The sequence below is a fragment of the Colletotrichum spaethianum genome (genome assembly GCF_022836535.1).
Source record: "Colletotrichum spaethianum MAFF 239500 DNA, contig47, whole genome shotgun sequence".
In the NCBI taxonomy this organism is placed as follows: Eukaryota; Fungi; Ascomycota; class Sordariomycetes; order Glomerellales; family Glomerellaceae; genus Colletotrichum; species Colletotrichum spaethianum.
This window is the reverse complement of record NW_026054817.1, coordinates 278,561-303,552: the sequence shown is the minus strand read 5'-3', so window position 1 is coordinate 303,552 and position 24,992 is coordinate 278,561. Positions and strand designations below refer to the sequence as shown.

Here is a 24,992-nt window from a genome sequence, read left to right as displayed (position 1 = left end):
GCCAACAGAAGAGCGCGATTGTTGGCGTTGCCAGTCGGAAGACGAAGCCAACGACCACCGGACGCATCGGTATGCATACCGATGTTGCCGAAGATCGAACCACCGGTGGCAGCGAGAGACATGATGGATTGATCGTGCGAGGTGCTACTGATGAATCAGTAAGAGGAAACGTACGAGAGGAAATCCTACGTACAAGTAGTTGTTGTTGGAGTTGATTGAGGAAGAAGGGGAAGATCGTTGTTGATCGATTGTATGGGAAAACGACGCGTGCGAAGGGTGAAGAAGAAAAGAAAAGAGGAAAAGAAAAACAAGTGAGAAGGGTTTTAAATACCTAAGGTTGCCGTACGAAGGAAGGAAGGTACGTTAACAGCAGGAGCAGAAGTGAAGTCAACGAGGAAGGAAGGAACTTCACCAACACGTGGCTTGCCTGCTCAACCAGGCAAGAAGGGAATGGACAGTTGCCTGGAGTTTTGATATTGGTGATTTATCGTACAACGCAAGTGGCCTAACCCACAGGGTTGTACGATGAGGTTATTGATGTCACAATCAGCGCAACCTGATTGGACACCGCAGGGAGTCGTGCAGTCACAAAAGAAAAAGTTGTGAGTGTTGGAATAACAGCACCAGCTGGTTGTACGACACGCACGACTCAGGGACACACATCATGGCAGAGGGCACAGACTGGATATTCGGCTCTCGGTTATCCATTGAGGGGATCAAAAGTATATTCATGCCGAACTGACTCAGGGACGTACGAGATCATATATCTTGTGTACGAAAGCCAAGTCTTGTAGTTAGGAAGATAATCACGGAAAATACATCTTTGGTTCACCCTAACTTTAACCCGAGTACGATCGTACAAACGGGTTCTCTCAGGAAGAGAGAATCCATTCAACAAAAACTAATATTACTCTAATCCTATAAGAAGAACACCCTTTATAATAGCCCCTATTACCTACTTCTATACTAAGAATAATATTTCTAAATAAAAAGAAATAAAGTAACTATAAAATAAACTATATCTAATAAAAAGAATAGCTATTAACCCCTAAACCCTTACTTAAACTAAGAGACATCCTAGATCAAGAGATTAGAACAACAATAACCATCAAGGACTAAGCTATAATAAATAAAGATATATTAGAATCTAAGGAAGTTAATTACTTAACTAAGGTAATTAAAGATAAGATTATTATTTATACTAATTTGCCCCTAAACAAAGAAGGTAGGATAAAAGAAGAACTAATAATACGTTTAGGATTAGCATCTATAAGCCACACTAACTAAAAGCAAAAATTAAGTACTAGTAATTAAAATAGCCTAAACTATAATACCTTAACCTAGTAAAACTAACGCTAATAGAGCCTATTACCAAAACTAGTAACAATAAACTAATCTAATAAGACAAAGAACACTAGCTACCTCTCTATATTCCTATATTTAGAATAAAACTAGGACATATTCTTTAACACCTTTTTACTAAAAAAGCAAAAAATACTAAATAAGAAGACTACTAAACACTAAATAATCTATAGTTATATCTATATATTAATTATTTAAGTAAAGTATACCTAAAAAATACTAAAACTATATAATAAAAAAAAAAAAAAAGAGCTACTACTTTTACTAAAAAACTAAAAAAAGCTTCTAAACCTTCTTTAGCTATATTAAGACCTTTTTCTATAAATAGTAATAACTAAGATTTAGAAGCTTAAGTAGATAAATACCTAGAAAGTAGTAAACTAAAGTAAAGTTACTTAAAAACTGATTTTCTTAAAGTAGGTCTTTTTATATAAGATAAACTAAGATGATCTTTTTAACTATTATAAAACATAAATCTATATAAAAGGTAATATATAAGAAAAGTATTTTCTTAAATAAATATATATAATAATACTTATAGTATAGACCTTTTATATTATAATAGCTATTATAGTTAAATTTAACCTTAAGATACACTAATTTAACGTAGTTAATACGTTTCTAAACGCTAAGAGAAGACTAAATAAACTACTTATTATATGCTTCCTCCTAGATAACTTTAAAATACTAGATAAAATCATTAAATTATAGTATATACTTTATAGTCTTAGAGATATACCTTTCCTTTAGTATAAAGAACTCTTAAGTACCTTATACTATCTTAAAATAAAGGCTATAAGTAAAGACCTATGTCTTTTTTAGACCCTAAACAAGAAGATACTTCTCCTTTTTTATATTAATAATATCCTTATACTCTATTATAAGTCTTATATAAAAGACATAAAGAAGATTATAAAAGGAATCTAAATAATATATAAAGTAAAAAACTAGGGCTTAGCTAAATAGTATCTAGGTATATAGATCCTATATAACCAGCTAAAGCAAAAGATCTATTTAGCCTACAACTAATACATCAAGCAAATTACTAAAAGATTTAACCTTATTAACTTAAAGGCACTAACTACCCTATTACTAACAGTTACATCTAAAAAGAATAACCTTTAAATAACCTTAGCTAATATAAAGCGTTTCTAAGAGAAGGTTAGATTAATCCTCTATACTATAATAATAATCTAACCTAACGTTACATTTATATACGCCTTACTTTTATAATTCCTAATAAACCTCTTATATATCTACTAACAAGCAGTAAACTAAGTCATTAAATACCTATATTATACTTAATACCTAGTAATATACTTTAGTACCTTAAAGAATACATAGACACTACTAATTACAAGTAATACTTTGTTTATAGATAATAATAAGACACAAAGATTATCCTAAGAATATATTATTTTACTTTTTAGAGGTCTAATCTAGTAAAAGGCTACTTAGCAAAATATTATTATAACATTAATAACTAAAGCTAAGCTCCTTAGCCTTAAGTATATTATAAAAAAAACTATTACTTTTAAGCGTCTTTTTTAAAATATATAACTTAAGCTTAATAATATATAAAAGATTAATTATAATAATAATTAAACTATTTATTTTATTATAAGCAAAAATAACTAAATTTTAATCTACTTATAGCACATTAACATTCAGAATATATAGCTTTAATAAGAATATAATAAACGTTTATTTAACGTTATATATATACTAATAGATAATATATTAATAGATAGTCTTACTAAGAACCTTATTAGAATAAAATTTAAGTACTTTAAAGTACTCCTTAACATATAAGACATATAAATAAAAATTATATATACTAAAAAAAAAGTATTAGTAGAAAAAGAATACCTATAAGCTATTTAAAATTACTATTTATAGCCTATAAGCCTTTACTTCTAATAAAAGCCTAAGAAAAAAGTTTTTTTAGTACTACTAACCCCTTAAAAGTACTATATATTAGTCTATAAAGAGCTAATACACAGGCATAATTAATGTAAGCATTAACTAACTAATAAGGCTATTAATTATAGCCTAAATAACGTCTACTTAACCCTTATTTATAACAATAATAGCTATACTAAAGGCAAGACTACTAGATAAAGCTAGACTAATTAGTGTATTTCTACTAGGTAGTACTAGTACTATTTTACTATACTTTTATATACTATACTAAATATCCCTTTAAAGAAAAGTTTACTTAAATATAATATAACTTTATAATATACTAATTATTTAACTAAAAACCTATAAGAATAATTAAAACTAAATAAATAAATATTATATATAAAAATATATACTTAAAGCTATATTATTATACTTTATAACTAAAAACTCTTAGGCTAAATAATAAAGCTTAGAACCCTTAATAATTATAATATAAGAGGTCTTATTAAGTATATAACACTAATACTTAAAGGTCTAGCTATTATTTACTAGTATATACTAACCTAAAGAGTTACTATATAGTATACTCTAAACATACTATAAGCACTTAAAGTCTCTTTAAAAAACAAGCTCTAAGGTCCTAATATATACCTTCTTCTTCTTCTCCTTATTCTTTTTCTTCTCTTTTATCTCCTCTTTTAGCATAAACCTAAAAGTAGTTATCTCTATTTAATAAAATTAATAAAAAGTTTAAATTAAATAAAAAAAATATAATATACTAGTTAACTATTAATTATAAAAGGCCCTTAAAACTATATTAAAGTAGACTTAAGCGCTAAAGGAAAAAGGTAACTCTGAATTATCCTTATCCTTACCTACAGTACCTATAAAGAGGTTAGCTAAAAAAGGAGACTATAAGCCGTTCTCTTTAATATTAACCTCCCTACTACTATAGCCTCTAGTAAAAGGAGTCTACTTTTACACGTTAATACCACTTAAGATATAAAGGACCTAGATAAAGAATAGATATATAAGAGAAAAAGAAACTATAGGCTAGTTACTAAAAGGATTAAAGAAGCCGCTACTTTCTCTATTACCCCTATATACTTTATTATACCTCTTAAGTTAAGCTATATATACTATAGTAATATAAGTATATATAATAGCCTTTTTATTAGATTTTAAAGGTATTTATTTTTAAACGTTAATATTATATAAAAAGCTTATAATATAAATAAATATATATATATATAATAAAAATAATAATATTTTAAATATATAGTTATTATTATTATAAATAAAAAAAAGAAAAAAAAAGGCTTTTTTATTAAACTAAAAGAAAATAATATTATTAAAGAAAATAAATACTTAACTTAATAATTAATTAGCTAATTAAAGGCTACTAATTTAATTAAATTATTTAAAAGTAATAAAATAAAAAAAAGTAGTTTTTTTATTATTAATAATTAAATATAATATTATATAACTATTTCTTTTATATTTATTACTTTAAAAATAAGTATTTATATTTTTATTTATTTTTTTAAGGTAATTCTTTTATATATAACTATTATTAAATATATAATAGTTAAAATCTATTAATCCGCTTAGGGGAATGTGTCATAATGCCCTTATACGCATTACATAGCCTTATAAGATTTGCGCCAGGCCTAGATTAACTATTAGTCTGGTCCCTTTGTATAGATCTACCACGCAGGATACATATTTATTCGTTTTAGACAAAGCAATCCTGTACATAGAAATCTAAGCCGTTTTCCTTATGTCTTTTCCACCCTAAGTGGTGACTCTATGACAAAAAGCTTGGACAATCTGGCCGGCAACGGATTTTGAGAAATTAAAGACTCTATAGAGAGAGAAGGAGAGTCTCTATGACCACAATGCCAGTCTCAGATCAACCTCCTTCAGTTCAACGGATCCTTTTCCCAGATGATATGAAGCGTCATGTTTGTTTGTTTGTGAAATTCATTTTATTCTTGTACAACAATCTTGTACAGTTATGGTAAGTTCAATCCCATGCATCGCACAATCCTCAGATAAAACCTCAATACAAAGACCCAATCCGTTTTCCAGGACTTGACCCCCATTTTAGATCACACCATTGTCCAACATCTTGTTAAAGTTGTTGTCGTTAGGCCACATCTTGTCGGGGCTAGGCATGGTCATGCAAGTAGGACGAGGATCAGCCCAGCTATCGAACTGAATAGCTGGGCTGTCCATGGTGTAACCACCTGGGAGCTTGATAGTCGAGTCCGGAGCAGATCCGGTGTAGTCACTTTTTACATCGAGGTGGGCGCACTGCATTGGTAGACACCTAGTTAGCGGTTATGGCTCCTGTGGTAACATGGAGTTGATCACTTCTAGGTCTTGGAGTAACTCACCTGCAAAAAGAACTGTTTGGCCTTGTAAGGCGGGTGTGTGGCCATATGCTCAATACGCATCAGGTACTGCCCCTGAGGAATTTCAGCAGGCAGTTTGAACGTAAACTTATTCTTGCCGTATGAGTTCCAGCCAGAGTCGGATCCGTTCCAGTCTGACTTGTAGCCGAGCTGGTACACCTTGAACCAGTCACCTGAGCCATCATAGTCGCTGACATCCCCCGGCGCCTTGGACATAAGAATCTATTCCGCGGAAGTAGGTTAGTAAAGAGGGACACTGCGGTTTGAAGTATGGTTTAAAGTTAGGAAGAGCCACTAAGGTGAGATACAGAAAACAACATCCAAACATACCGTAAGCGGCCCTGGGTGATAAATCTTTGTATGGATATTAGTGGTGAAACCAACAACATCCTGTCCCGCTATGACACTTGCTGCCTTGGTGTTCTTGGCGTGGTTCTCAGAGCCCTTGTTGCAGCGAATGTCATCGCTCTGCAAGAATTTGCCGTCGTTCCAGGACGGCTGAAAACCGTTGTCATGCTCACGTACGTACTGGTAGCCTTGCGTCGCTTGTCCGTTGAGCATCAGCTGGGGAACAGGTAGTGCCCCATCGATAGAGCGGGAAGCGTAAGGAGAACATAATTCGTGTTCTTCATAATGAACGAATGAACAATGATATGTTTGAGGAGGGAAAAGAAGAATCCTGTCTTTGCAGGGGGTTGTTAAACCGACTTGCAGTGGAAAATAGGAAGAAAGAAGATAGGAGCAAGCTCTGAAGAAGTAAAACTGAAATAACAGTATACTGAAATGAATGTGATGATGATGATGCAGTGATGCTGTGGGACGGTTGTAAGGCTATTTAAATGTGTCCGTAATGCCTTGATGCGTCGAAAGACACGATGACATCTACTACACAAATAGAAGCTTAACGACCCCCTAGATATAGTCTGACTTCAAAGTTTTTACTATCTTATAGCAGATATCAGTCTGTTTCTTCTTAAATAGATGCAAAACCCCGTGTTTTTCTTTATCGCATGGTCGGTAGGACCGACTTGCCTTTCAGATAGAGAGCTTTTGTCTGCAGGGGTTTAGTCCGATTTCGTCGGGTTTGCCTTAGATGATAATGTGGATCAATTCCGCCAGAGTTTCGAAGTAGGGTATTGTTGCAAAGAAATGTGCCAAGACTTTGTGGGTGGAACCAGGGAAACAAACCCCTTGGCATTTATTGCACTGCACCAGAGTCACCAAGAGCCTAGATTCAATTGCACCGAGTATGCATCCCGACGTGTGTAACGGCCATTGCATCTTCATCTTGTAACGACAATAATGGGTTGCTACGCAGCCGGCGCCAACATGCATACCTTTTCCAGAGTCTTGAAAGTTGGTGCGAATATAAAGCAGAGGATAGAAACAGGAGATAGAAACAGAAGATATTCCAGGATATAGTTGACAAGCCAATAGGTTTGTGTTCCTGGTGAACCAGTGCATAGAAAGCTCCAACCATTGGCCTTTGTAAAGCTACATGAAGCTGTTTAAAGAGCCCCAGGCAACGCCTAAAGGCATGATTTTCATCCTGGCAAACACTATGCCCAAGTCGCGAAGAGTGCACTTTACTTCAGAGGAGAACCAGTCACCTATTGATGATATTATAAAAGGGAAAATTTTTCTTCAAGTTCTGTCTAGCGTACCAATACTTGGATGTTGTTCCCTTACATTGAAATATTAGTGCATTGACTCTGTGCTGACCCTGGTAAAGGTCACTACTTTGCCCCATAGATTTCCGCACTGACCTTTAGGAATATGGGACGGGTGTATATGCCAGCTCCCTCGCCTCTACATGGAATCGTTACATACATGAAAACGTCATAAGGTTGAAATCAATCGCAAAAACGTCTTTAAAACACTGGATGGCAGACAAGAAGAATAGGAACACATATTAAAGACTCTGCTATGCAGCTTGAGAATACTGTCTAGGACTGTAGCTGGAATTGTCGAGGCACAACAACAAATTTAAAGTTTCCCCCTCCATGAAACTTTAAGTAAAATTGAATGCAGAGTGATACAAGTTGAGTGCAACTCATGGAAGTATTGAGTGGATGGAACTAAGAACGTACATCATGCTATCAAAGGTAGAATGATGATATCGTCAAGCTGGGTGTTCGGGCTGAGGACTTGGGTCAGTCAATCAGGCCCTACTTGTACACGATAAAGCCCTTGGACGTTTATATAGCCCCATTCTTGGTAAATAACACGCTCTAATTCACAAGTCCGTTGCTAACTACAGAAGAAGTTACTGTCGCTCATAGTTTGCTGCTTTCGTCGGGGTTTTCCAATACTCTATGGTAAACGACAGTGGAAGTCGATGACAGCTTACCAATCGATACTTTGATGCCTGGAAACTCCATCATTGATGAGAACGGGTCTTAGTGATGCATAGAATTCAAGGACGCTTGCATGTAATATTGAACCCAAAGAAGGAAATTAACCGGCTCATTGAGAGAGTGAGAGTGCTTGGCTTACACCTTAGCTCATTTTTACCAAATTCGCAAAGGCAAGTCCCTAATTATTTTTGGCAGTGGTCTGGTAGCACAAGCATTTGGGTTTTTCATTCAAAGCACCATACTTCGCGATGGACTTATACATGGGACCAAACGGAGTCTGATGTTGATACCCCCGCGGTCCAAGTGGAGAGCGCGTCAAACCGAGATGTTTATGTTTCTGCTGCTTTCATGACTTGCTATGAAGGATAATTTGATCGGATTTATTGGAATGTTCTTTAAGGCTGATGCAGAACTAGAAATAGCTTTAAGCATGGCTAGACTCTTGTCAGTGATAGCTTGCAAGCAAACACGCAATCATTGTCGTCGGGAAAAGTTGTGACCGAAAAATGGGACGACCTGCGTCATCCAGGGAAAAACATGGATGCAAAGGGGTCCTGGTCCAACAATTAATGGTCCCTGAAAAAGCCCTGGACGTTTCGTCGAGCCTTGCACCTCGTCTACCCCGACAAATCTTAGGGTCTTGGCCTCCCGGTCTAGAACAACTGGATCCGCTCGAGCCTCCAGATGACGTTTAATAGCCAAACAACTCATTGGGCGACAGAATTCGTCCACAAACTCCTTGATAATGCAAAAAAGGTGTGCTCTTTCAAGGGATGAAGGGGATCGACATCATCCACGGACAGACGTCGGCCACGGACAGACGTCGGCCAAGACACCAAGCCTTATCGCTGCAATTTGGGACCACCACAAGCGTGGACAGAATGCCGTCCAACCGGCTTCCAAGGTTGGCGGTCCCAATTGGCCACACGCCTACGACGCTCGAGTGACTTGCCCGGCTTGTCCTTTGTGAAGTATCGGGAAGTGGCGATGGTTGAGAAACTCTGAGGGTCAGTTGGTGTGGCTCAGCACTTACAAACGTGATGCAACTGTTGCAAAGCGTATTAGGTATGGCTGAGCGCTGACAAGCCACACGTTAATCCACTGGCATAAGCCTTGGGTTCCTTTTTCGCCATGGAGCTCACTGGGGCATGAGCCGCTTGGCGATCTGGGGGCATTTCAATGCGGCTCACTGTGACGTTGGTCCAGGTTCTTCTGTGGAGACCGATTGCGCGGCCCCTCATGACACAAGCCAAGTTGGTGACCCCATCCTAGTGCCGACCAGAGCGGTTGGCGTCTTAGCGCTCTGTAGTCGGGACGGAATGACGCACAACGGCTTCTGAAGCATTATGCTGGGCTGGCGAGCTTCTCAGGAATTGCATCTATAAGAAACAATGTTTCTTCCACGAAGAGCAAGATTGTTTCTGCCTTTCACTTACAAGAAACACAAACACCTTCAAACAACTCCCGACCAAAACGGTCTCAACTCCAATTAAACCCATTGACTACTACACAAATACCATAACTAAACTTCTACGTTACAAACAAATCACTCCTCCGAGCCTGCAAAAGTCACATATCACCACCACACAATAAGCCTAAACTTCAGAATATCAATATGTGTTTCGGCGGATCCAGACGCAGAACTTACGGTGGCGGCGGCGGCATGATGGGCGGGCCCCGCCCGGCGGTTGTCCAGACCCACCACCACCACCACGGTGGCGGCATGGGCGGCGGCGGAATGATGGGCGGCGGCGGCCGAATGGGTCCTCGTTCTGGCTTCGGCGGGGGCGGTTTTGGCAGACGCGGCATGGGAGGCGGCGGAATGATGGGCGGACGCAGACGTTGCTAAATTATATCACTAACTGCTATGATTAGTGTACCATAACCTACATAGCTAGGATTTTGTACAACATAGGGCGCACGAGTGGATACCCGAATGGGTTAGGAGTTTTGCATTAGCTATATGATTCAGCGAAGAGAAGTAATTTACGCAACAGTTTGGGCAACTTTTGACGTCGAAACAATGCAACAAGAGGGCGGAAGAGAAAAGGTGACACTGAAGTAGGCGTGATTGATTCAGAATCATTCCGCTAAACCAACCGCCACAACGCACCTCAATTTCCATTTTTACAGCAAAGATAGCGCCAAGGCCTCTATCCAAAACATAACCTATCAAGTTGGGCTGTTGACACCACGACGCAATAACCAAGTCCCGTCTTCGTACGGATTGGTCTTTAAGATAAGGCCAGAGGCACTCTATCAGGCCCGCTGTATAAAATAAACTTCCAAGTGTACGTTGACATAAAACAAGAGCATCGCAACACAACCATCAATTACAACTAGCTATATAACGTGCCCACCACAGACCACAATACACGTCTTTGCCTCACTAAGGGATTCAGACTCGCTGGCCTCATCTAGACTATCCTCAATATTGCCAGCATCAATTTGAGACTGCTGGATATTCGTGGTGTTGGCGAACTTTGTAGTAGGGTATATCTTGAATTTTCTATTCTTTGCGTTGTTGAATTGCGTCTGTCACTGCCGAATTTGCTGCTGGGTAGCAGCCAACTGAAAAGCCTGCTCTTTAAAGCCCTTTGGACATTTCTGAACAATAGACGCCGTGTGGTGCCGTTGTCAGCAAGCTTGCTGATCACCTTAGTTAATCTTCTAGATCAGCAGTCTTCTTGGACGCCTACCATGATACAGCAGATGTTGCAGAACCCCTGCTATCGACAGCCTGAGCAAATACAGACTGGGATTTACAGGCTCTATCTGTCTCTTGAGGTAATGTAAATGGAATCCGATAGAAGAGGAGACGAACCATTATCGGCTTAGCTAGAGACATAGGCCATAATCCACTTGTTTTCCAACCACCTCAACATTGCTGACTGTCATGGCAGCTAAGCGCGCCTTTTGATATCAGCCTATGAAGCCCCTTTCGCCTAAAATAGTTGAAAAGTTCCACTGGGCCAGGTGGTCCAGATCCTTCCTATAGGCTGTTTTCAGGTGCCCAAAGACTGACTGGCCTAGAGGTTGGAGGACGTGTGATGTATTCAGCGGCAGAAATAGTGGATATCTGTTATTAATATAGCATATCCACATACGGTATTTTGTCTTATGACTGTTGTGGCTGTTTAGAATTAGCAGCCCAGGCTCATTCCTATCTTCTGGTGTATTCTAAGGGATCAACGCTTTTTGCAACCATTTAATTACATTAGCATCTGTAGTGCAGCCGTTGTCTGTTACAATGAACTCCCATTCAGCAAAGGACTAATATCTAAGGGGAACCACTGCTGCTACAGTGACTTGCCATTGTAGATAACAAAGGGCAGCAATGAATTCCGTTGCAAATCAACAAAAGCATGAGGACAAGCGTCAGAAGGTGGACTTCAACTGGTCTCGCAGCGCCATCGTCGCCTAGATTGATGAAAGGATACTAGCTGCAGCCTTACTCGCTCATTTGACTACCCACCTCTAACTGATGTGCAAAGTCTAAAACAGCCTGAAGCCTTGGGAAGCTGTGGCGATTTCATCTCTCATTTCCTCGCGCAACACGAAAAGAACTACGGCTAACGCTCACTTGGAGAAGCCAGGAAATTGAAAGGTTTAAATGGATAGATGACTGTTCGTGCTGAAAACACACAAATCAAGGCCGATACGTGATCTGTATTTGCCACGGATTGAATATCTGAATATTATCCCGCCGGCAAGGCAAACGACGCCTACAATGTGACCCTAAGTAGCCCTCCAACTCGTTCTTGATAAATCAGGCTTGTAATTATAAATTGTGCAACAACCCCACATAGTATTGGGAAACCCCTATTCCGAACATATTAGCGGTGGACTAATTAGTTTAGCGTGTTCTTGCTCATTTGTTCAAGCCTCTCGGTAAGTGTTATAAGAGATAGTCTGATTATACGAGGCAAGCAAGCGATTTCTGACCCCGGCTCGAGAAAACCTTCGACTGGTGGCTGTTCCTATTTGCAGCAAGACAAGATGGATACGAAACAGGGGTTGGATCCATGGAGGCTCAGCTATAAAAGATGACACCCTGTTGTGCAGGCCGGGTCTCCACCAAGCTAGACTTACTTGACGTTGCAAGAAGGCTGTTGAACCTTGTCCATACTCAAATGCTGAGCTTACAATGCTAAATTGACTTTTAGGGTTGTCTGGTGCTGACGCTGCAACACCTGACACCAGATCAGAGGGGAACCTCACCTGTGCCGCTCCTCACAAGCCTGCGAAAACAGCCATGAGGGCATAGGCAGGGCGATAGCCACTAGCAGGCCAAGGAATCACTACTATACCTCCTAATTGTCGATGTTTCTACATAACAACGACAGGGAAAGACATAGGTTGAGATAATGGCAAAAGTTCTCAAGAGTAGGCGCTGGTTCTACGCCGGCTCAGCAGCCTCAACAAATCAAGATACTTGCGGAACCCGTACTCAATCTTCGCAAGGTGAGAAGAATCCTCTCTGGGAATAATCTCGGCTCTATGTACTGTGAAAGGAGCTTACTGGCGCCCGACCGGACCAAAGTCGGAGCCGCCAACTCTGGGCATAGCAGCGACCATTGCAGTAAAATCAGCGGCGTCATGCCGCTGATTCAATCACATACACGTGGTCATTTGGACAATCAAAGGGGTCAAACCGGCATTTTAGGCCGGAGGGTGCGGGGCGAACCCACAATACTTAGCGGCCACATGTTGTACTAGCGACAAATTGCCAATCACCCCTTCGAATGCTGATGCCGTATTTGGAAGAACGACGGGCAGGGATGAAATTAGCTCGGTCTTCGACAACGCGGTCCGATAAGTTCAACCTAGAAGCGCCCTGAATGACGAGCTTCTGCCATTCTCGAGCCTTTACCATTAAGTGCATAGAGCCAACTTTGGAGCTGGACAAAGTCGGTGTTGTTGATGGAAACACTTGCAAGGTGGTCTCAGTATGTGTTGCAAGCCCACAGATCATTTGGATGGATGCATAGGCTGAAGTCCACCTTACGGTCGCCAAAGTGGGAATAGGCAAAGGCGATTGCTGCCGACGTGCGGCCCAACAGCTAAAACAACCGGCCGAAGTAGAACGTCTCTTTGGTTGATCCCTGACTCGTCACCCATATCAAATCCGCTTTAGCCGCAAAATGCAATCCGAAACTACCTAGCTACTGCCAAATTCTGCTGTTTAAAGACTAGGCCTGATCTGAGGCCCGTTGCACCAATATGTTGAGTCAAGCCCCATTTACCACCCCCACTGATAAACATAAACACTGTCTCCAAGCCCTCGTCATCGTCCTCCTGATCCAATTTCTTTTGTTGTTGCTTGTTTTGCGCAACAGGACATGGCCAATGAAGAGTGGTAAGGAAATCGTATTCTTGCCGTATACGTTAACCTTTTTGCGACAGTGTATTCAAATGAATAGTCAATCGTCTGACTGACAAAAGAGTTAAAGACAATTTTCTCTTCAGTCTGCTACATCCTAATCAAGATAATAATAAAATATCGATAAGATTCAAGGTATCTGTGTAGTATAAACGGAGAAATTTGACAAGCGGTGAGAGAACATGGTGCTACCAGGATAGCATATTAGGCGAACCAGTAACGTATAGTTGCTTTACACCGTTACTTCTAATTAAGCGAGTGGCATTAACTGAATTTAGGACTGTATATCAAGTGTAACGAACCTGAAGACTCACGGTTTAGGTTGAAAATACTAGATAAGAGGGTTTCAGAGAGCTCTTTATATCTAACAGAGTTATTGCAATGCGGCATTTATATACCTAAAAGATACTATCAATAAACGAGATTAGCAATGAGGTTTTTTCAAAGCCTTTATTGATAGTTTAAAGTTCAATAATTGAGGCATAAGTGTACGGAGCTTTGAGGTTAGCGCGCTAACGGTTCGGACGGCATTGCGTGCGGGCGTATAGATTCATTCGCATACCGCCTAATTGGGTCAGTCAGTAAACCACGGGTTCTACGGAAGTCTCTGTATGACGGGGGAAAAGGCTAGGTATAGTAGCTGGCTGCCTTACATCACTTGTCCCCTGAAACTTGTCGACCCGTCACTTGTCTTATCATTCGTAAAGTGCCAAGCAGGCTCTTACATTCTATTTGCCACGCTATTATCGTGGTGTAAGTCGATTCTGCCCAGATGGACCACCTTTACTTTCCACGCGACCTCGCCCAGCTTTGTCAGCGACCCCTGATTTTATAAGCGGCCTCGCGATGAAATACACTTAGAGAATACAAACCACTTTCAACCTCATGACTCTACTGTGTACGGCAGGCTCTCAGCGATGCCATGCGATAGGCTTATAAAGCAAACGAGAGTTCCAGCTTTTAATATATATTACCTCGCGATACGGGGTCAACTGTGCCTACTATTAGAGGAATAAGCAATAGATAGATCGATTGTAGTATAGAATACCCCCGAACTCTAACTAACTTTTACGCTTAGCCCTAAGGCATTGTTTTTGTCACCTGTCGTCTAGCATAAGGAGTGGGGTCTCAATTAACCATCTGAATCTGTACGTATTATTTCTTTCAATCGGGCCTGTTCTGCCTCGCACATTTGTCTGATTAACACGTGTTTGATCCATAGGTGTTCAAGAGCCTTAACTTACTAATTAACTACACGTGTATACTTGGAATGTAGACTTCAGGCGCATTCAAGTTTACTATTTAACATGTCCTGCTCAAGAAATAGGAAAGATCTTGCCCCAGACTTTTATCAGGTTCAAACCTCTACCAACAAACGCACATTTAGTTCATCTCGTATGTTAATAAATTCAAATTTGTTATAACTATCCTAACACGTACAGATACAGGTACAACAACTGTTTCCACCATGCAGTTCTATCACGGTATCTTGCTCCTTCTAGCAACCGCTCTTCCTACCCACGCGGACTATTGCTACCACAGCGATTTTGATCTCAACTTTCAACCGGCAATCACTTATCGCTATTACAACAGCAACAACGGCCACTGGAGCTGGAACGCCCAGAGCGGAAGTGGAGTCGTTCAGGATAACGGATGGATGTACTTTGACGGTGATATGCACTCTCACACCGCCGTCATGTTTGTTACTTTCAAAGACGGATCAACAACGAAATACCAATACGACCCGTCCAATGAAAACGCCAAGGGATGGTGCCAAATTTTTCCCGACGGTGCCCAGAACAATATCAGGAATGTAGGCGGTGGTTAATGCGGCGAGGGTATTGTGATAAGTGGTCACTGTGGCGGACATTGTGTGGTCTTAGATGCCAGGTGTTACGGCCCAACAAGATACAGGGCTATGAGCTCCACCCAAAGTCGATTACTTGAGCGGCGCAGCACTTGTAGGCCGCGATTCTTGGATCATCGCACCTGACATCCAGGATATCACACAACAACAACAACGGATCGAGGCGGAGGCTTGATGTAAGATCCCACACCAAGAACTAGTTAGATACCTTCCATAACTCTCCAGTAATCAACTCATGGCTCAATCTCTTCTAAGTATCTCTTAACTATCCCTCTGTTGTGAAGCTATTCTCGCTACCCATTCCTCGAGTTGTATAACTGATCACGGACATCAACAGACTACCAAGACTACCAACGAGACCTACATACTGTTGCTGTGTATCGATCTCAGCTACTTTTTAGCAGAAAACATCATTGTCGGATATCTGACCGTAACATACACATATTGTTAGATTTCATGTATTTAGCTAGCAAAATCTGTCCTGAGTATATACTCAATACTTGCTAGGATTGATTTACTTCCGTCAAGGTTGTACTAGTGTAATATTTGCTTTAACAAGCCGAACTGCCTTGGAAAGGTTTTTCGAGTAGTCGAACTAAAAGATATGCTGGTTTAAGCTTTGTATAGAGCAACCAGTAATCTATATTCTCATTGCGTAGGGTTTTATGAACAAAAGCTGACCTGTGTATATGAGAGCTAACATCAATTACCCACAACCGGAACACCTCAAGAAAAGAGGGAAACGTCAGTGGCTATCTAAGTCCCACTGCCCAAACTAGCGATATTCAAAGTCGGCCACAGTGAGAAAAACGGTTCTAGTGTAGGTGGTCTCAACCTTCGTACTAGTACGCTTTCTAAACAATGTTGGGGCCTAAGTGTCGTCTGCTAAGCCAGTCGACTAATGCTTGACTTCATAATGAAACATAGAGGTAAGCTTACGACTATTTACGGCAGGGCTAGAGGAAATTTACGAACGTCAAACGAGCTTTTAAGAGCAAGGTATCCCCTCGACGGCGATAAAGCTGCACGTGCAGGGTAGTAGCCAATAATGTCCTTGTAAAAGGAGCAAAATGTACAGTACTTCTATTTACGCCTATTTTTGCCTATGCCAGAGGTACCAGTAATTTCTTTTTTTATAAAAGGCTACGTCATAAGTCAAGTAGCTACAGCAAAATTATCTTCACTATATAGTAAGGCTATTCCTAGTGATCTTAGTAAGAGCCCTACGCTTACGTGCTTTTACCCTGCTGCAATAAGCACAAGGTAAGCTCTTTCCTCTTGACCCCTCAACATAATCCTACCATAGAATTAAATTATTCTACCTATCTATAGGCACTCTAGGCTAAGCTCTTAGTTAACCTTATACTAATATTCTAAATTTGTTGAATGGATTCTCTCTTCCTGAGAGAACCCGTTTGTATAATCATACTCAGGTTAAAGTTAAGGTAAACCAAAGATATATTTTCCGTAATTATCTTCCTAACTGCAAGACTTAGCTTTCATATACAAAATATATGATCTTATATATCCCTAAGTCAGTTCAGCATGAATATACTTTTGATCCCCTTAATAGTTAACCAAGAGCCAAATATCTAGTCTATACCCTCTACCATGATATATATCCCTAAGTCATGCATGTTATATAACCAGCTAGTACTATTATTCCAACACTCACAACTTTTTCTTTTATAACTATATAACTCCCTACAATATCTAATCAGGTTACACTAATTATAACATTAATAACCTTATTATATAACCCTATAAGTTAAACCATTTATATAATACAATAAATCACTAATATTAAAACTCTAAGTAACTATTTATTCTCTTCTTACTTAGTTAAATAAACAAGTTATATATTAGTAAAGTTCCTTCTTTCCTTATTAACTTTACTTCTACTTCTACTATTAATATACTTTTCTTTTTTTATATAATAAGTTTAAGTATTTAAAACCTTTTTTACTTATTTTTCTTTTCCTTTTTTTTTTCTTTTTTACTCTTTATATATATTATTTTTTTATATAATTAATTAACAATAATCTTCCTCTTTTTCCTTAATTAACTCTAATAATAACTTCTTATACATAAGATTTCCTTTTATATATTTCCTCTTACTAATTTATTAATAACACCTTATATAATTAATCTATTATATCTCTTATTACCTTTAATAGTTTAATCTTTAGTAACATCAATATATATACTAATATATCTAGTAATCATTAGCTTTATCTTTTAACTAGTAATACTAATAATTATACTCTTTTATTAGCTTTAGCTATTAATATATATTACTTTTGTTCTTACCTTATCTTTATATATTAACCTTAACTATAGAATAAGGAGCATCTTATTATTAATATACTATTACATAATATTAAGATTTACATTATTAGCAACACTTTTATCTAGCAGTTTATTATTAATATTATCTACTATTAAAACTATTTTCTTATAGTCTTAGTTTAGTCTTATAGTTATATAACTATTACTTATAACAATAAATATATAACTATTAACTTCTTATGCTTCTACTAATATACCTATATTCCTACCTTTCAAAATAACACCTACGCTAAGTGTATCTAGTAGTTACACAACACTTACTGTACCTACTATAGTTAAGATATTAATTTGTCTAATAACCTAGGCAATAATAATAATAATGATAACAACAACAGCCCTAGTAACTACAAAGCTCTTAATATCACTAATGCTTATAAGTCTTATACGCCTAGCAATAAGCTTAATAAAAACATTAATAAGGGCAGTTGCTTCCTTAGCACTTTTACTAGCCTTATGGTTATTAATAAAGAGTAATTACACAACTTCTTTTCCCTGAAATCTTATACAATAATCAGATAAATTATATAATATAATAATTCAAAAAGGTTATAAATATAATAAAAGTATAATCTAATATTAAAATCAGAATTAATAGTAATTAAATATATTAGATATTTTCTTAAGGTTATACCTCATTTTTAGATAATTAGTAATATATAATAATAAAGTTATATAAATTAATTATTAAATATTTTCTTTTAATCTTTTAATATATACCTTAATTTAAATCTTTAATATATTTATTATAATTAATTATTTAAATACTAAGTTTAGTAATTTCTTAGTAAAAACGTTAATAGAGTTATTTTTCCTATTAATCTATCTTACTTCTAAGATCTTTTTTTTTTATATAACTTATATAGACTTATAATATTAATCATAAGCCTCTTTTTATTTATTATACCTAGTCATATAAAACACTTATACAGAAATCATAAGTCTAAACAAATAATAACTAAAATCCTTAGAAGTTATAATATACAAAGGATCTTAATAAGTATCATACTAAGAAATATCCCACTATCAAATCCTATAGTTATCCTATATAACTTACTTATAAGTACACTTTATATAACTCTCTTATATTTTATTAAACTCTAGTATATAATATTTCTTTTAATCTAAAAGTCTATTATTATATAAGCTATTTCCTCAGCTAATATAATAATAAATCCAAGTTATAACAATAAATCTAAGTTATTTACAAATAATTTATCTATAAAGATATATATCTTTACATAATAAAAATCAAAAGAGATATATATAAGACCTTATATAAAGTTATTGATTTACTACTAAAGTTATACATTCAAAGCTTTAATATCCTTCTTATTAAGTTCCTTAGTTTAGGCTACAGTTAACAGGTCATATAATACCTCTAGTTAACAAATAAATACAAAATATACTCCTCTTACCCTTTAAAAAATATACTACTAATATACATTATATATATTAAAATTAACAAGTTTCAGGTACTTTACCTAGCCTTTTTAAGTAAAAGTAATATAATTATTATATAATTAAATCCTTTCTCTATTAAAGTTAATTTCATTATTAAGTAATAAAATAGTCTTTAGTTTTATATAAAGTCCTTTTCTTCTTAGCTCTTCTTTTTTTCTCTAAGAAAAAATAAATATAATAAAGCTAAGTATATTATCTATTTATATAGCTATAATCCTAAAGGTATCTAGTCCTTCTGTTATATATAGCAAGCATAAATTATATATTAACTCTATTATTTTTAGATCTTTTTTATAATACTTAAAATAAGTTTTATATTAGTATAGGCTTAACTCTACTAAGCTATATAGTAGTTTTAAGATATAAAGAAGTATATTCTTAAAGTATTTATCTTCTAACTCCTTAAGTAATTATACAATAATTATCCTAGTTAAATGATTATCTGATTATATATATACCTAGGTTATATCTCTAAGTTCCTCTTTATATTTATAGTCTTACATAAAAATAAGTCTAATTGTAAGTATAAGCCTTTAGCTTATCTATTAAATAATAGATACCTAGGTTAAGAGTTCTTCTTTCTCTTAGTCCCTATACCCTTATATAACAAGTCTTAACTTCTTATATAACTTAAATAATAAGTTCTTAATCTCTTATACTATTTATATCTTATAAATATAAAGGTAATTATACTTTTTTAGATTATATAATATAAAGATAAAAACTTCCTAGTTAATAAAGTTATTTATTTCTATTTAGTTTAACTCTTTATATAAAACACCTAGTATTATAATTATATTATTAAGCTATAACTTTTCTATTAACTCCTTATAGTCTTTTTTTTTTTAAAATAAAAATACTTAATTAATATATAGTAATTATTATATAGCTCTTCTCTAGCCTTTCTTTAGTCTTCTTTTTTTATTTAACTATTTTTAAAGAATAAGTCATATAATATCTAAATCTAATTATACTATATCTTAATAGTATAGTTTAACATATATTACATAAAACTATATAAGACTATTAACCATCTTAACTATTACTATATAGCCTTCTATAGCCTAGACTTTATATAGTCTAGTCTATCCCTTATTTTCTCTCTATACTAGAACCTTACTTTAGATTAATAGTAATAATATACTTTAAAGGTTAAGGCTATTTCTAGTGTTAATTACACAATTAATCTCTACTTTTATATAAATACTTTAAAGCATTTTCATTACTTTCTAAATTATTTTTACCCTTTAAATAATTTTAAGTAATAAAAGTAAGTCCTTATTAATTCTTAGATATATACTAAAAATAAGTAATATAAATATAATACTATATAAACCAGCTATATTATTTAATACCTTCATAGCTATTTAAAGAATAGTTTTTTTATCTATATTATACCTAAGCTTAGTATACAAAATATTATATATATACCTTAAAAGAGCATAAGCTCTTTTTATCTTATCTATTACCTAATAGACTTCTACTAGTATTTCTTCACATAATATACCTATAATATTAACATAATTCCTAAATTTTATTAATATAAAATTTATACCTAGGTCATATATAATATAATCTAGTAAACTAATATATATACTAATCTAGTACTTATAAAATGTATTCCATATATCTTATACAAATAAGGACTTTAGAAAAATAGCTCCTTAGAAGCTTATTTTTATATTAATAATATATAAGGCATTCTTATCTCTTAGTTATATAATATTTATAACTATTTTATAGTTAAAGTAGCTTTTATCTTTAAATATGAACTTAACCCTTTTTAGTACTAAGTTATATAATTAATAATAATAATAAAACTTTTAGACTTTTTCTAGAATATTAATATTAATATTATAATACTTAGCCTTTTTTAAAAGGTAATAAAGACAATTTATATAAGAATATCTAAATTATCTATAAAGCCTTTAAAGTTATTCTTTTATAAAGAACATACTAGCCTCTATATAACTAAGACTGAAGAATAGGTAACCTTATTTCTATATAACTAGGATAGGTTTTCTATCTTACTATATAATCATATTATTAATATTATTAAAATATATACTTAACTTATCTATATTATATAATAAAAACAAGAACAAAATAAAAGCATTAAGGATATAATACATAACCTTTCTAAGCTAATTCTCTATTTCTATAGTACTAACTAATATAATTAAGTTATTTACCTTAAATTATATATTTACTAATCCTAGTCCCTAGAATATTACTATACAAAAGTTCTCTTATAAATATACAAGGACTTAAAGTTTCCTTACAATAAAGAACTTTACTGCTCTTATATTCTATAGTTCCTCTTAGTATAATAAGATATAAGGATTATATAATAAGAATTAATAGGCCTTTAATGTCTTTAGTAATAAAAAAATATCCTCTTTTATTATATAATAAAAAAATAAAGAAGATATTAGGAAAGCTAATATCTTTTTATCTTCTATAAATTCTCTTTTTTTATTATATAATTTATCTACTAAGTTTTCTCTTTTAAAGTTAAAAAAATATAAAATAAAATCTTTTTATAGTTCTTATTTAAGTATACTATATACTTAAAGGTATTAGTCTTTTATATAATTATATTCTTTATCTAAATAATTTATAAACTAATAACTTTTCTTTTTATACACAAAACATCTTTTCTTAGATATTATATAATTAAACCTAGGTTATAATAAAAGTTAATTTTTTTAAAGTTATTAAAAAGATCCTTTATTATCTAATAGTTTATTATACAATAGTTATAAATAACTCTTATTATTAAAATATCTTTTATTTATAAAGTTAATATTATATAATATAAACTTCTTATTTAAAATAACTTATAGTAATACTCTTAAGCTAGAAAAGAATTATTTATATATATAATATACTTTAAGATTACTTAAAGTAGTTTTTAGCTTTAGTATACCTCTACACGCTTAAGTGATTTACATACAAAGCATAATCTCCTTTTAAAAACCTAGGCTAAGTACTTACTATACAAAAGGTATTAAAACTGCATAGAATAAAGGAAGCCAGCAAGTAGACAGTTAACACACAAACCACACCAAACACCAAGGTCCTAGTATCGTCACAAGTACACCTGGAGTGACTAATTACCCTAAGTGACTACCTTAACGCCTAGACCATGAGATACTACTCTTTTCAGGTCCTCCTTAGCCTAATTAAGGCTATAAGCAAACTAGAAAAGTGTATCCTTTATGTCTTATAGTCTATTCAGATTTGCTTTTATTACTAAGTAGTATATATATATATATGTTATAATCTCTAGAGAAGAAGAATACCCTCTTAGACCTTAGAGGTCTAGTTAGGCTTAAGAAAATAAAGTAATAGTTATTTATTATATATCTTATTTAGATATTAAAGTAATAAATTTATTTATATTTATTTAAGTACTTATTTAAAGATATTAAGCTTATTTATTTACTTAATAATAAGATTTTAATTTCTATAATAGTATCTAACTAAAGCCTCTTTTTGTACTTAAAAGGGTTTTATTTAGTTATATTTAATTAAGCTTATAATTATATTTATAAGCTAATAAAAGGAAAAATAAAAACATAAAACCTTACTTTTTTTTAATTATCTCTTAGTTTTTTTTTTTATATAATATATTAAAAAAAAAAGTATAAAAGTATAAAAGTAAATAATATATAAAAGCAAAAACTAATCCTTTTTATTATATCTTTTCTAATTAGACCTATAATATTCTCTTAGTAGTAGTAAAAAAAGTATCTTAAGCTATTTACTTTGTTATAAGCTGCTTTTCTCTTAGCCTTAAGACGCTTCTCTTTAAACTTAGTATCTTACTTTTGTTTCTAATTATACTGCTTATAACCCTTTTATCTAAGTGTAATTATAGGTTATAGAAATAGCTACTAAGAGTATTATTATATTACTATTATTTTATAAGGGTTTTTAAATATATTAATATATTTATTTTTAGTATAGTTAGTAATAGACTTAATTTTATACTTTTTTAGCTTATAGTATTACTTTTATATATTAAATAAGGCTTTTTTATAAGTATTTTATTATTTTTTAGCTTTTATATATATAATAAAAGCTATATTAAATAATTACTTAAGGTTAAGGGGGTAGTATAAGAGTGTGGGCTTTATAGTGGCCTTAGACTTAGTATTACTAACCTTTTTTTTATTATTTATATTCTAAGCCTGATTAGGCTTAAGAGATAGCTTTATTATATTACCTTCTAGGGTTAATATAGTAGAGAAGCCTAGCTAGTCTTGTAGTATACTAGTATCTAAGAAGAGGTATATTAAACCAAAGAGACTAGTAAGATTATTGTCTTAAGGTACTAAAGAAGACGTCTTTTTAATAGGCTTAAAAGTCCTAAGAAAGGTATTAAAGAATTCTAGTGTATTCTTTTACTAAGAATAAGATTTATTATAAGAACTCTTATCTTATCTAATTATATCTTTATATCTAATAACTATATAAACTTACTATATCTATATTTAGATTAAGTAAAATAAGAGCTTTATAACTATATATAACTTGTCTATATATAAGATAGGCTTATAAGAATCAGGTTAACCCTAGAATTCTAAGTCTTAGATCTAGTTAACCCTAGAATTCCAGCCTTAGATCTAGTTAACCCTAGATTCCAGAAAACCAACTCCTAGATTCCAGATAAGATTATTTTATTAGATAATCATATTACTAATAAGATATCAAGAAAAGAATATAAGCCTAAGATATTCCTACCTTTTAGAAAGAAAAGTAGATATAATAGCATACATAAATACAACAACCTTATCTTTCTACCTTTACCTTTACTAAGTCTCTTTACTTCCCTGTAACTATCTAAGAATATTACCAACATATTCTAAGTAGTTATAAGCCCAGCTCATAAAAGACTTATACTTATACTTTTATTTAATATAACAAAAATTCAACCTTGCTAAGAGACAAACCACATTAGCTAAGGGAATTTTAAGGAATATAGCTCTAAGGCAGCTACACCTCACACCTAGCAGCCTATATTCAGCAGAATAGAGGGACCGGCTTACCGGGCAAGCACTACACCTATCGCTATATTTTACGCCACTACAGCTCCAGGCAAATCACAATTCAATCCTACCTTACCAGTTAAAGGTTATTTCTAGTCTATATCCAACAAAGACTATATACCTCAAGCTAGAATTAAACCCAAGAGCTCTAATTAAGTTGCCAATTCAACTAGTTAATCTAGAGGGTAGCTAAACCTCTAGACCAACTGCTCTGCCGTCTAGTAAAAGCTTCTTTAGTTAAAGGCCTATATATATCTTTAACCCAAGGCAACCACATAACGCCATACCGTCAACAACAACATTATAACAACCCAACCACTTTTAAGGCCCATTTTTCAAGACGAATTCAACAGTACTATCAAAATACCGATATCTCTCTTTAATCAGCCAGAATCGACCTATAATAGAAAAAATCTATATTCCACGCCTTTCTAGCAGTCTAAACTATTCAGTTTAAGCAACTAGATTTAAAGCTTTACTTATAAGTAAAGATATTAACTCTAGTCTTAAAAACCCGCTAATAACAGTAAATTAAAAGGTAATAAATACTAAAATCCTAGCTTATATAAAGCTGTTTTGTAAGGATTTACCTCTATAGGTTATAAAAGACTTTATAACAAGATATAAGGCCTGGAAGAAACTAAAGGATCTATATAAACCTACTGGTTTTACTAACAAATATTTTACTTGTAAAGAGTTTTTTAATACCTCCTTAGAATCTTTTAATTCTATAGAAAATTACCTTAATAAGGTAAAAGAGCTTATAGATAATCTTATTATAAAATCTATAGTATTACTAAAATAAGTAATTATTGCTTAGGTATTAAATAGCCTAGA

The 24,992-nt window shown here is 34.1% G+C and overlaps 3 protein-coding genes across 3 annotated transcripts; 2 read left to right on the top strand and 1 right to left on the bottom strand.

The window, feature by feature from the left end:
* Nucleotides 1–5,373: 5,373 nt before the first annotated feature.
* ColSpa_11542 (cellulose-growth-specific protein) lies at nt 5,374–6,245 on the bottom strand (the record flags this gene model as incomplete). The annotated part of the gene is made up of 4 exons (XM_049277754.1): nt 5,374–5,583; nt 5,667–5,906; nt 6,015–6,182; nt 6,210–6,245. The coding sequence occupies 4 exons, from the start codon at nt 6,243–6,245 to the stop codon at nt 5,374–5,376; spliced, it is 654 nt and encodes a 217-aa protein (XP_049133711.1).
* A 3,411-nt stretch (nt 6,246–9,656) lies between these two features.
* Nucleotides 9,657–9,890, top strand: ColSpa_11541 (uncharacterized protein; the record flags this gene model as incomplete). Its single annotated transcript, XM_049277753.1, has 1 exon — nt 9,657–9,890. The coding sequence occupies one exon, from the start codon at nt 9,657–9,659 to the stop codon at nt 9,888–9,890; it is 234 nt and encodes a 77-aa protein (XP_049133710.1).
* Nucleotides 9,891–14,892: 5,002 nt separating this feature from the next.
* ColSpa_11540 (uncharacterized protein) lies at nt 14,893–15,252 on the top strand (the record flags this gene model as incomplete). The annotated part of the gene is made up of 1 exon (XM_049277752.1): nt 14,893–15,252. One exon carries the CDS (start codon nt 14,893–14,895, stop codon nt 15,250–15,252), a length of 360 nt encoding a protein of 119 aa, XP_049133709.1.
* Nucleotides 15,253–24,992: the final 9,740 nt, after the last annotated feature.